The sequence below is a fragment of the Ranitomeya imitator genome, chromosome 4, assembly GCF_032444005.1.
Source record: "Ranitomeya imitator isolate aRanImi1 chromosome 4, aRanImi1.pri, whole genome shotgun sequence".
NCBI classification, from domain to species: domain Eukaryota; kingdom Metazoa; phylum Chordata; class Amphibia; order Anura; family Dendrobatidae; genus Ranitomeya; species Ranitomeya imitator.
The window spans coordinates 527,267,769-527,281,903 of NC_091285.1; the positions used below are offsets into that span (position 1 = coordinate 527,267,769).

At 40.8% G+C, this 14,135-nt stretch overlaps 1 protein-coding gene across 1 annotated transcript in view; it reads left to right on the forward strand.

Annotated features, from left to right (window-relative positions):
* FES (FES proto-oncogene, tyrosine kinase) overlaps positions 1–14,135 on the forward strand; it is a 259,267-nt gene that overhangs the window by 159,943 nt on the left and 85,189 nt on the right. Inside the window, exons 8-10 of the mRNA XM_069766154.1 lie at positions 4,299–4,415; positions 8,738–8,924; positions 11,055–11,132. Of these exons, the coding sequence (XP_069622255.1) occupies positions 4,299–4,415; positions 8,738–8,924; positions 11,055–11,132 (382 nt within the window). The remainder of the gene's footprint in view (positions 1–4,298; positions 4,416–8,737; positions 8,925–11,054; positions 11,133–14,135) is intronic.

A 14,135-nucleotide genomic window follows, 5' to 3' on the forward strand; every position in this document is an offset into this window, starting at 1 on the left:
CCAAAAGTGAAACTTATATATTATATAGAGTCATTACAAACAGAGTGATCTATTTCAAGTGTTTATTTCTGCTAATATTGATGATTATGGCTTACAGCCAATGAAAACTCAAAAGTCATTATCTCAGTAAATTAGAATACTTTATAACACCAGCTTGAAAAATGATTTTAAAATTCGAAATGTTGGCCAACTGAAATGTATGTTCAGTAAATGCACGCGATACTTGGTCGGGGCTGCTTTTGTATCAATTACTGTATCAATGCGACGTGATCAATTACTGCATCAATGTGGCGTGGCATGGAGGCGATCAGCCTGTGGCACTGCTGAGGTGTTATGGAAGCCCAGATAGCTTTCATAGCAGCCTTCAGCTTGCCTGCATTGTTGGGTCTGGTGTCTTTTATATTCCTCTTGACAATATCCAATAGATTATGGAGTTAAGGTCAGGCAAGTTTGCTGGCCAATCAAGCACAGTGATACTGTTGTTTTTAAACCAGGCATTGATACTTTTGGCAGTGTGGACAGGTGCCAAGTCCTGCTGGAGAATGAAAATTCCACATCCAAAAAGCTTGTCAGTAGACGGAAACATGAAGTGCTCTAAAATTTCCTGGTAAATGGCTGCACTGACTTTGGTCGTGATAAAACACAGTGGACCTACACCAGCAGATGACATGGATCCCCAAACTATCACTGATTGTGGAAACTTCACACTAGACCTCAAGCAGCTTGGATTGTGTGCATCTCCACTCTTCCTCCAGACTCTGGGAGCTTGATTTCCAAATTAAATGCAAAATTTAATTTGATCTGAAAACACCTTGGACCACTGAGCAACAGTCCAGTTCTTTTTCTCCTTGGCCCAGGTAAGAGGCTTCTGGCGTTGTCTATTGGTCATGGGTGGCTTGACACAAGGAATGCGACACTTGTAGCCCATGTCCTGGATATGTCTGCGTGTGGTGGCTCTTGAAGTAATGACCACAGCAGCAGTCCACTCCTTGTGAATCTTTCCCAAATTTTTGAATGGCCTTTTCTTAACAATCCTTTCAAGGCTGTAGTTATACCGTTTGCTTGTGCCCCTTTTTTATACCACACTTTTTCTTTCCACTCAGCCTTCCATTAATATGTGAACAGCCAGCTTCTTTAGCAATGACCTTTTGTGGCTTTTGTAGAGTGTGTCAATGACTGCCTTCTGGACATCTGTCAAGTCAGCAGTCTTCCCCATGATTGTGGATCCTACTGAAACAGACTAAGGAACCTTTTTAAATGCTTAGGACGCCTTTGCAGGTGTTTTTTGTTCATTATTCTAATTTACTGACATAATTACTTTTGGGTTTTCATTGGCTGTAAGCCATAATCATCAACATTAACCCCTTCATGACCAGAGGTATTTTCGGTTTTGCGTTTTGTTTTTTTGCTTCCCTTCTTCCCAGAACCATAACTTTTTTATTTTTCCGTCAATATGGCCATGAGAGGGCTTGTGTTTGCGGGACGAGTTGTACTTTTGAACTACATCATTGGTTTTACCATGTTATGTACTAGAAAACTTAAAAAAAAATCCAAGTGCCGAGAAATTGCAAAAAATTGCAATCCCACACTTGTTTTTTGTTTGGCTTTTTTACTAGGTTCACTAAATGCTAAAACTAACCTGCCATTATGATTCTCCAGGTCATTTCAAGTTCATAAACACCAAAACTGTCTAGGGTCTTTTTTATCTAAGTGGTGAAAAAAAATTTCCAAACTTTGTTAAAAAAAAAAATTGCGCTATTTTCCAATACCCGTAGCGTCTCCATTTTTCGTGATCTCAGGATGGGTAAGGGCATATTTTTTGCGTGCTGAGCTGACATTTTTAATGATACTATTTTGGTGCAGATATGATCTTTTGATGGCATGTTATTGCATTTTAATGCAATGTTGTGGCGACCAAAAAAACCTAATTCTGGGGTTTTTACTTTTTTCTCGCTACACCATTTAGCGATCAGGTTAATCGGGCGATTCTGAACACGACAATACCAAATATATGTATGTTTGATTTTTTTTTATTGTTTTATTTTGAATAGGGCGAAAGGGGGTTGATTTGATCTTTTATATCTTTTTTTATATTTTTAAAAGCATTTTTTTTACTTTTGGCATGCTTCAATAGTCTCCATGGGAGACTAGAAGCTGCCATAACCCGATCGGCTCAGCTACTGTACATACAGGCGATGATCAGTTCGCCTATATGTAGCTGAATTACTTACCTGCTATGAGTGCTGACCACTGGGCGACGCTCACAGCAAACCTGCAGTCGCAACCATAGAGGTCACCAGGAGACCTCTGGTTGTCATGCCAGCCCACTGGTGAGCCGCGATCACCAGTGGGCGGATTTCTGGCTTGATTGCCGGAAGCGCATGTTAAATGCCGCTGTCAGCGTTTGACAGCGAAATTTAACAGGTTAATAGCAGCGAGTGGTTCACAATTCCACCCACGGCTGTTCCAGGCACATGTCAGCAGTTCAAAACAGCTGACATGTGCCAGGAAAGATGTCGGCTCACCACGTGAGCCCACATCAAAGGGAGTCTGACGTTGGGTTAACAGAAATATACACTTGAAATAGATCACTCTGTTTGTAATGACTCTATATAATATGAGTTTCACTTTTTGCATTGAAGAACTGAAATAAATTAACTTTTTGATGATATTCAAATTTTGTGAAAAGCACCTGTATATGAATATATTATATTTGTATCCCCCATTGCTTACCCCTGCTCTGCTTTTCAAGGCTCCTAGCTGCCCATGTGTTGGATTGCTAGTGGATAATGGTGGTAATCCCATCCATAACTCTCAAGACGGTAGCGGTCACATGATTTACCCAAGTGAATGCCTAACCAGTGTTCATGGACACAGGCAGTAAAAATTTCTTTAACCACATCTTTAACCAATTTCTACCATCAAAGCCGGCATAGTACAGCAGGCAACCAGGCAGTAAGTAAAATACATAACCACTGCTATCTTGAGAGCTCTCGACGGTAGCTATCACTATCAGTCAACTAGTTACAAATCCAATCCAAGGGTAGTGGAGGACTTTGAAATATGGTGTAGGTAAGCAATGGAGGTACTTAGAATTGGCTGTGTCAGAATAGAGATGTTTAGGGTATTTTGACTATGCCTTCTAATATTTCTATGTGGTTAAAACTTAAATTGCACAGTCATTTTATATATGCTTGGTCCACAAAACCAAAACTAGCAAGATTTATTTCTTTATTGAATGTTTATTGCATATTGTTATTTGGGGTCCATAAGGTTAGTTTGTCAAAGTCTCACAAGACAATATTTTCTCTCATGCGAGAGAATCGGTTCATTATACTAATCACACTCTGGTTAAACTCAAATCAGAGTTTGATCATAGTGTGATCCGATTTCCTCCGATGAGAAGAAGATGGAAAAAATGTCTCCATTCTGTCAGTCCATGAAACTCAGACCACACTCGGATGTCATCGTAGCGTGGTCCGATTTTTGGGGACGGACTCAGTGACTTACCTGGCCAAGTGTGATTCGAATATTGGATGTAAATCGAGCATGCTGTGATTATTTTCCTCGGACAGACTTTGTCCAAGGGAAAAATTGGACATCTGCACGGCTCCATACAATAACACTGATCTGACTGTGATCAGATGCACTCTGACAGAAAATACGGTTGTCTTCACGAGCCCTTAGGCTCTATGCCCACAATGAGTTTTTGGTGAGTTTTTAAGGCTGCTCTTTTTTTTGCTGCAATACAATAGCAGTGTGTTGCAGTTTGAGCAAAGTGAATGGGATTTATAGAAATTTCCTGCCTTCTGTGCTTTTTTTACTCAGTGTAAACTGACCAGTGATGCGTGTTTCAAATCTGCAACATCTAAATTTCTCTTGCTGGTACGCTGAGTTCTGTGTGTGAATTTTTCCCGTAGATTTTCTTTAGATATGAAAAATCTGCAGTTAAAAAACGCTCATACATTGTTAGCGCTTTTCGTGGCAGAAACGCATCAAGAACGCAGGTAATCTGCACATGACTATATCATAACGTTTTGTCAAAGCCAAATACCATGGAGTATCAAAAACAAAGCAGTTTTGTTTATACATGATATATATACCAAAAAGACACAAAAAACACTATAAAATCGCACGAAAAAAATGCACTCAAAAACGCAACTAAGCTAATTTACTGACTATGTGCTTAAATTCTGAACAAGAAAAACTCACCAAATGCTCATTGTGTGAACATAGCCTCAATGTCCTAAACAAATTACAGTGTGTCAGAAAACGTTGCATTGTGCTGTTTTTTTCAGGCTGACATCCATTGAAGAGGAACTTGCAATGGTCACTGAAACAGTTAACATTAAACAAGACGCCGTACAACAGCTAAACACTGAGATTGTGTGTGAAGAAAGAAGTAAAGTCGACCAGTAAGGAGCATCATCAGTTTTACAAACATGCTAATATTAGATAGATGATGAAATCATTTCACTTTCAAGGACAGTTCATGATGGAAAAAAAATTGTTAGGTTAGGGTCCCACCAGCGAATCACATCCGATGCCATATGCTAATGATACTTGGATCTTGCTCTGCTGTGATTTATATGGCTGTGTGCCATCTGATTTCAGCATGCTGCAATTTTTTTTCCTGTCCAGTTGTTATCCGATAACAGAAGGTAAAGAAGCCACAATTGAGAGCAGAACCATAGGCTTAAATTGGTACGAATGCAATCCGATTTTTAATAGATTTGAATTAGTCTGATTTAATGGGAAGTGGAAGCGAGCCCTTAGGCATATAGAAAATCAGTCCAATGTTGATCCAGAAAAGCCGGATGAGTGTCCTGCGAGTACAATGCAATTTTTCTCAACTAGCATCTATATCACATGTTTTTGCAATCCATATGCAATGCATTTTTAACACCAGCTTTTACATACTGTAATTTTCTGTCATTTAAAGCTAGTTTACAAACTAATAAAGCAATCTTATATACAGATATAGATAGATAGGATAGATGTGCTGTAGATATTTAATCTTACAAGCCCCCTACATATAATAAAATTAGCACCCTTTAGTGCCTTTCATGTGGCACTAAAGAGTATTTAGCCTTATTTAACCTATTAAACAAATAATTTAAAAAAAAATGTTTTAAATTGTTGTAATTAGCAGCTAAGGGAGATCAGACAGCTGTAATCTGGTATTATTATTCCTGGAAGGGAACAATATCCATGGAGCTTTCCAGCCTATTAACAGCTCACAAATGTCTGTGTTGCCTTTACTTTATTATTATTATTATTATTATTAAAAAAAGGGATACCCCCCAAAAAAAAATATTGAGTGCTTTCTGTTTTAATAACCAGCAAAGTCTAAACAGGGGTATCTGTGCGGTGGGTCACGGCGTCCACGGGTAAGATATGCCTATCATTTCATCCCTATGTACTTTTGGCGTTGCACTGTCAGCTTTATTATAATGTGGCCGGGTTATTACATGTTACTTCCCACTCACATCCTGGTCTGTTTTTGCCTGTGATATGTGGCGTACTCTATCCCCATTTATCTTCGTGGATTTCCATTAGGTTGCTCTGTCCTCCATACATGCCATGTGATATGACATTCTGCCTTTATATTTATTGTGCATTTTTTGGTATGTAGACTTATCATATATTTGTGAGCGTCTCTGTTCTATTGGATTGCCGGTCCCTGCCAGTTTGTATCATCATTCTGTAGACCTGTCCAGTTTTTTTTTTTGTTTTTTGTTTTTATGTTTTGTACTTGTGTGTTTGGCTTTAATATTTGTACTATAATAAAGTTATACATTTTTATACACCCCTTTCTTGCCTTACACTAGTTTATTTATTTTTTGTAGCATTTTTGGTTATGTTTTGGAATTTAAAAGCTCTGTTTTTTTCATATGTTTTCTAAAGTCTAAACAGACAGTTGTGGGCTGATAATAATAGGCTTGGACGGGGCCGTGGATATTGTCCCCCTCCCAGAATAATCCTACCAGCCCTCAGCTGCCCCAGAAATGGCGCATTCATTAGATGCGCCAATTCTGGCGCCTAGCCTCGGCTGTTTCTGCTTGCCCTCATGCGTGGGGAAGTGGGGTAATGGTTGTGGGGCTGATGTCAGCTGTGTAATGTCTGTTGAAATCAAGCCTAGTGGTTAGTAATGCAGAGGTGTCTATCAGACACCCCAATTACTGATCCCGTAGTCAAAAGAAATAAACACACACACACACATACAAAACCTCTGTGTGAACCACAGAGGACAGCATATGAGTCAGCCCACTGTGAACCATGGTAACCTTAGGGAGTTCACTACAGTTCATAGCTGGCCGGCTCACTCAGAGGTTATCTTGAGAACCGCTGGCTGTGACCTGCGCTAACCTTACAGACGTCACCACTCGTCATTACTGCTGGCTCTCATGCTCCTCTCAGTGTGTTCAGCCGCCGTGGTGAATGGTAACGTTATGATGTCACCACTCATCACAGTCTCCGAATGTAGCAGAGTTGTGGATCGTCATGAGATGTCCATATTATGGATTATGGCGGACCCTGTGGATTATTTTATTTTGCTAATAAATATGTTAAAAGAGGGTTATTGAATATGAAATAAAAGTGGTGCAGTGATTGGTTGCTGTAGGCCACAAAGAGTTTTTCCTCTAATATCAAGAAATCTCCCCTAACACATACTCTAGATGGGAACCTGTCATGTTGGATGATGATATTAACCTGTAGATATAGGGTTATTCTGTAGGTTAATAGCTTTAGGAAGGTGCCCAGCTCCATACTTAAAGTGCAGCACCAGGGAGAAAATGAACTTTATACCTCCTGGGAGCCTTGAGATTTCAGTTAGGCAGGCTACCGGTAATGGAGATATCCATGTCCGTGTGTGCACTACGTGTGGCAACCATGTGCTGCGTTAGTACCACACAGACAGCCGCCAGGGAAGAAGCACTACAGTAAGCGCTGTTCCCCGGCGGCAGGTGCTGAAGCCATCTCTCATCATTATCCCCTGCTCTGCCGGCGAACAGAGGAGAATGATGAGTGTTATGTTAAAGTAAAAACGACAGCAGGTGGGGGCTTTTGGGACTCTTACCCCTATCATCCGACACCTGCTGCCGCTAATAACAGTGACAGGTGCGGATGATCGGGGTATTCCACAGCCGCCGGCTGCGATCTAAGGAAATAAGTGAATGAAAAACCTGCCGTGGGTTCCCCCCTATATTCTTAACCACCCAGAGAGAACTCACAGCTGGGGGCTTGGTTATCAAGAATAGAGGGGTCTCCAGCCTGTTTTTTTAATTATTTAAATAAATAATTAAAAAAAACAGTGGTGCCGGATTCAGTTACCGCTGCTGACATGGCAGGGCGGGACTTCTAAGGTAATTCTCATCGACAGCCGACTCCCACAGTTAGGCATCTGGTATTTGGCTGTTAATTGGAATAACCTCAGAAGTCCCGCCCCATCTATAGAGCGGACCGGAAAATAAGCCACCGCTCTATAGACGTGAAGTCAACCGAGGCTTCTGAATCCCCTTGCAGGAGTGTCTGTGACCACTCTGTGCCAGGGAAGAACGTCACCATGCACAGCAGGCAGGTAAGTAGCAACTACCTGCCTGTTAGTGTTTAGGTACATTTTTTGTTTTATTATAAAGTCCCGGATATCCCCTTTAAGTTCTTCATCTTCTCTGAACCTGTACTGTGATTCTCCCATGTAAGAGAATTGAATCACACTTAGATCAATCTCTTGACTTGATTCTATCGCACGAGAGAATGTACGCCAACGTGAGTGAGCCCTTAATATTACAATATTGACAATATTGCAGCAGCCCACAGGAAACAATGGAGTCAAAACTAAATGTGATGCAAGGTTCCTTGTAGCATGAGACTTGTTTTCTTATCATTCATTAGTATTATTGCTTTCGGAAAACAGCAAAAAGGCAGAGATGCTTACCTGCCTAGGCCTCCAAACAAATGCACCATCAGTATGCAGTGGACCCATGTGGTAAGCATGAGGACCCGTGACGTGGGTTACGAGCTTGCATATTTTGGCAAAAAAATAAAAACTAATACCTCACATATTTTTTTATTTTATATGTGTTTTTTGCACTTTTTTCGGGGTGCATTTGGGACCATTTTGTCTTGTAAACTGTGGTGTCTGTTCACATGGGGTGCATTGGTATAGTGCTAAGCAGCCCACCTGAGCTAATAGAAGGGTGTCACTACTAGGCTGTTAACCTGGATGCTGTGCATCTCCATTGTGTGAACAGCGACACATACAAGTCTTTTATGTGCAGTAATATGCCAAGCAGCCACCCCCTCCATTAGTTTGGTAGGCTATGAGTGGCTGCCTCATCGGTATTTCTGCACCTGTGTTGCCGCCATCTTGACCACATGGGTCCACTGCATCCTGATAGTGCATTTGTTTGGAGGCCTAGGCAGGTAAGCATCTCTGCCTTTTTGCTGTTTTCTGAATTTTTGGAGGATCTCTGAATCTTCTTTTTGCGCAATTGCAGTTTAATATTGCTTTGGCTCAGGAGATTCTCACTGTAAAGCATAATGTTATTAGTAGCCAACCCCAGATATAATTGGAAGGATCAGTATGCCTTGCTTGGCAGTCCATATAAATGTATGCCACTAGTGTGCAATTCTTATGAAAATAGACAATATTCAGTAGCTATATTTTTCCTATACATACACTTAAATGGTAAGAATAATAAGAAGCTTTGACCATTGTTTTATTTTTTTACAGAATTTGCCTCCTAGCTAAGTGTCAGTCTCTTCAAGATGCAATTTTGCAATATAACATGTCACTGTGTAGCAAGATCAAGCTGCAGGGTCAGAGAGATATTCTAAAAAAGAAGATATACGAGCTTGGAGCCAGAGATCCTCCCCCAGCACTCCAGCTGCAGGATGATGGACAATCGATTTGCTCAATTGTGAGTTTTTGCTTGTTTCAAATGAGAAAAAAGGCAAATCTAACCAAAATGAGTGCTGTCCATGGTCACATTATATAACACATTTATCTCATTTGTAGATATCTCCTTTGATGATCTGTTCACATGCAGCAGATTCAAATGAAAATTTATAAGGAAAGGTTATCTCTGCAACATGCATGTGGATATCTTTTTTTTTTTAATTAATATTTTCAAATGTGAAACAGTGCAAAGTACATACTGTATACATATGTGTTTCTACAATCCTTATTAACATGTATAATGCAGTCAAGTACAATTCTGCCACAAATCTGCCACATAGGTATATTCACTCCCACTTCAACTACACTTTGAATAACTTCCTATTGACTTCAAGCACCACTCCAGCTTTTTTTTTCTTATTTTACTTCGAGCACCACTCCAGCTTTTTTTTTTATTTTACCCCTGGATTGGTGCCACTAATCTAAGCTATCTGCACCTAATATACTAACCAGCTATCTTCTTCCGTTATCTGCTCCGCTCCGGTCGGTCTCCAGCAGTTTGTGACCTGATGGATCGGTCCAGTGTTTGCCGAGGCAGTCAGAAGTCACAACTCAATGTGAGGCTATGAGAGCCCGAACGAGGCCAGAACCAGCCTCTCATAGACTCACATTGAGAGCTTGGGACTGTTACCTCTGACTTCTGGTCAGTCAAAAGTTGTGGTCACAAGATGGCGGCGTAGGATGTAAGCGGCACCGGAAAAGCTGAAGGTGGCAGCCAGTAAGTATAATACTACGGTCAAGAAACTTACATTAGTGGCACCACTTCAGCGCTGAAATAAAAAGTTGTGCGTCGCTGGAGTTGTGCGTTAAAGGGAACCTATTGTGTAAACAAATGCTGTTAACCTGCAGATATGGGGATAAACTGCAGGTTAATAATGTTCTGAATCTGCCCAGCGCATGCATTTAGCGCCCCCCGCTGCCGACAGGAAATTAACATTATTACTCCTTCCAGCATTCGGTATCCAGTTATAATGGCTGCGCTGACGCAGGTTCAGTCACTGCTCTGTGTATAGACAGTGGCGGCTATGACCGCACCCCATCACTGACTGACAGGCGGCTCAGCATTAGGGTTGCAATGGGGCTAATCCTCATGTAATCCCAATACAGTGCAAATGGCACAATTTTAGCAGATATGCATCAAAATATGAATGTATTCAATATAATTGATGTTGCAGAATTATAATATCATCCATTGGCCCTGACAGAACTAGTATAAGTATATATATATATATATATATATATATATATATACACTTCAATGAGTTGCCATCAAGAAGTGATGAGTATTGCCCCACGACCTGTTATGCTCCATCTTTTGTATTCACATTTGATAATGCAGTTCATAGGTAGGCAGAAAAAGTGATGGCACTCAGCAGTCTTTTCAGTCTTCTTTTATTGATGCTTCACAATGGATTAGTATATTCTATGTGCAGGAGAGAGAGCTGGGACCAAGAGGTGATGGCCATACTGCATTCCACGCGCTTCTATGGGCCTCGCTGTAGAAAGTGTGTGAAACGCGAAACGGATGTCGTCTTCTGGCGTTAGCTCCATCTCCTGCAAATAGAAAGATTGATGTCCATGAAATAGAGAAAAAAAGAAGTGCACTTACCCGCATGTGATGGTCACAATTTTTATTCGGACATATATAACAATGTGCAGGGAGGGATGTGAAAAAAGTGGACAACGGCCGTTTCGTGCCTCAGCACTACAAAAGGAGGGCACGAAACGGCCATTGTCCGCTTTTTTCACATCCCTCCCTGCACATTGTTATATATGTCCGAATAAAAATTGTGACCATCACATGCGGGTAAGTGCACTTCTTTTTTTCTCTATTTCATGGACTGCAGTGTGTTACTTTGGAAGTCGCACCCCGTTGATATGTAAAAAGGTATGCCTGATCGATCTTCTCTGAAAACAAGGGTTGTTTGCATAACAGAGCCTAACTACAAAGCAGCTGTGCGGGGGGGCTTTTTCTTTTGATGTTCTTAGAAAGATTGATGTGCCAATAATGAAGGATTGAAAATATATCACTTTTATTTGTCTACATATGAAGAAATGCAATTAATATTTCTTTGCATTTTTTTTCTTATAGGACCGGGAGAGTGGTATAAATCACACTCTGGAAAATATAAAAAATCACATTTCTGGGATATTTCGACCAAAAATTTCTGTGAGTACGACATGTCTCTGGTTTTATTTCCCAATTTTTTTAAATATGCAACAAATAATATGTGTCTTAATATAGTGCACAAAGAATATTACGGTAACTGTTTTGCTCCATTTACTACTAAAACTCTGGATTGAGCATAATATTGTATGATAATGTCCATCTGTCATTTTAGGTAAAACCCATAGTAACTTTTATTTCTTGAGTCATCATCATAATAAGCAATTGGTTTGGTTTTCCCACCATATGAGCATATAAGGATCCCCTTAATCTTGGCATCTCTACTTTTACCTGCTTTGTAAATTCTTGATGCTATGATTGTACGTACACACCATATAATAAATCAAGGCTAAAGAATTTCGTAATTGGTCAAAAGTAATAATTTTCAGCTTCAAGCTATGAGCTGGTTGGGTTGTCCTTGCTAAATTGTATGCCCTACTTATGACTGTCATACCAATGTGATTGCCCATGTAGCACCTTTTAAAACCACATATCAATTTGCGGTAAAATCATGTGAGATTTTTGCTCTTTTGGCTTCAACCACAGGTGAAATACATGAATTTCACGTCTCTCATTCGTATAAGGCATGCAGGGCCCCTCCCTCCCTCCCAAAAATTCAAAATATGTCAATTCATGGTAAAACCACATGGTTCTTGGGCAATTATGGCGCACAATCACCACCTATATGGGCCCCATTATTGTCTCAGAACCTGAACTGGTTTGTTGCAACATAAAAAAATGAAGAAAAAAAATAATAACATAAAATGCACAATTCGTTGTATTTTTGATTCCCTAAGGATGAGCCTACGTGGATAGGAAATTACAATGGATAATATAAGGCTTATTTACCACATGAAAAAAAAATGAATACACAGCTGGTGAGCAAATGGCTAAATAATAAGACCATTAGACACAAACTGTGAGTTCCCCAAGCAGGTCAAGAGGTACACTGCTGTGTAGCAATAATTTCACTTGCTTTGACATCTGTTTTCATCTTGGGTGACTGTCAAAATGTTCCACACTGAGTTAGGGGTTTTCCAGGATTACGTATATATGTTGTTCACATGACACACAATGTAAACCATATCATATTATATATCACTAGATGGTGGCCCGATTCTAACGCATCGGGTATTCTAGAATATGCATGTCCATGTAGTATATTGCTCAGCCATGTAGTATATTGCCCAGCCACGTAGTATATTGCCCAGCTACGTAGTATATTGCCCAGCCACGTAGTATATTGCCCAGTCACGTAGTATATTGCCCAGTCATGTAGTATATTGCCCAGCCACGTAGTATATTGCCCAGCCACATAGTATATTGCCCAGTCACGTAGTATATTGCCCAGCTACATAGTATTTTGCTCAGCGACATAGTATACAGCACAGACACGTAGTATATTGCCCAGCTACATAGTATATTGCCCAGTCATGTAGTATATTTCCCAGTCACGTAGTATATTGGCCAGTCACGTAGTATATTGGCCAGCGACGTAGTATACAGCACAGAGCCACGTATATTGCCCAGCCACGTAGTATATTGCACAGCCCACGTAGTATATTGCCCAGCCTCGTAGTATATTGCCCAATCACGTAGTATATTGCCCAGCGTTGTAGTATACAGCACAGAGCCACGTAGTATACAGCACAGAGCCACGTAGTATATTGTCCAGTCACGTAGTATATTGTCCACTCACGTAGTATATAACACTGCCCACACAGTATATAACAATGGCCACGTAATATCTAGCACAGCCCCCGCAGTATATCACACTGCCCATGTAGTATATAGCAGCCACGCGGTATCTAACACAGCCCACATAGTATACAGCAGTGTGGGCACCATATCCCTGTTAAAAAAAATAATTTAAATAAAAAATAGTTATATACTCACCCCCTAGGATCCACCGAAGCTCCGGCGATAGGCGCGCGGCTGCCGCCATCTTCCGTTCCCAAGATGCATTGTGAAATTACCCAGATTACTTAACTGTCTCGCGAGACCGCTAAGTCTTCTGGGTAATTTTCGCAATGCATCTCTGGGAACGGAAGATGGCGGCAGGCGTGAGCGGCTCGGCGGACAACGGCGGGTGAGTATAGCAGGTTTTTATTTTTATTATTATTATTTTTAACATTACATTTTTTTACTATTGATGCCGCATAGGCAGCATCAATAGTAAAAAGTTGGGGACACACAGGGTTAATAGCGGCGGTAACAGAGTGCGTTATCCGCGGCATAACGCGGTCCGTTACCGCTGGCATTAACCCTGTGTGAGCGGTGACCTGAGGGGAGTATGCGGGCACTGGGCACTGACTGCGGGGAGTAAGGAGCGGCCATTTTCTTCCGGACTGTGCCCGTCGCTGATTGGTCGTGGCTGTTTTGCCGCGACCAATCAGCGACTTGGATTCCATGACAGACAGAGGCCGCGACCAATGAATATCTGTGACAGAAAGACAGACAGACAGAAAGACGGAAGTGACCCTTAGACAATTACAATTAGGTCCATAGATATTTGGACTGAGACAACATTTTTCTAATTTTGGTTATAGACATTACCACAATGAATTTTAAACAAAACAATTCAGATGCAGTTGAAGTTCAGACTTTCAGCTTTCATTTGAGGGTATCCACATTAAAATTGGATGAGGGGTTTAGGAGTTTCAGCTCCTTCACATGTGCCACCCTGTTTTTAAAGGGACCAAAATTAATTGGACAGATTCAATAATTTTAAATAAAATGTTCATTTTTAGTAGTTGGTTGAAAAAACCCTTTGTTGGCAATGACTGACTGAAGTCTTGAACTCATGGACATCACCAGACGCTGTGTTTCCCCCTTTTTGATGCTCTGCCAGGCCTTCACTGTGGTGGTTTTCAGTTGCTGTTTGCTTGTGGGCCTTTCTGTCTGAAGTTTAGTCTTTAACAAGTGAAATGCATGCTAAATTGGGTTGAGATCAGGTGACTGACTTGGCCATTCAAGAATATTCCACTTCTTTGCTTTAATAAACTC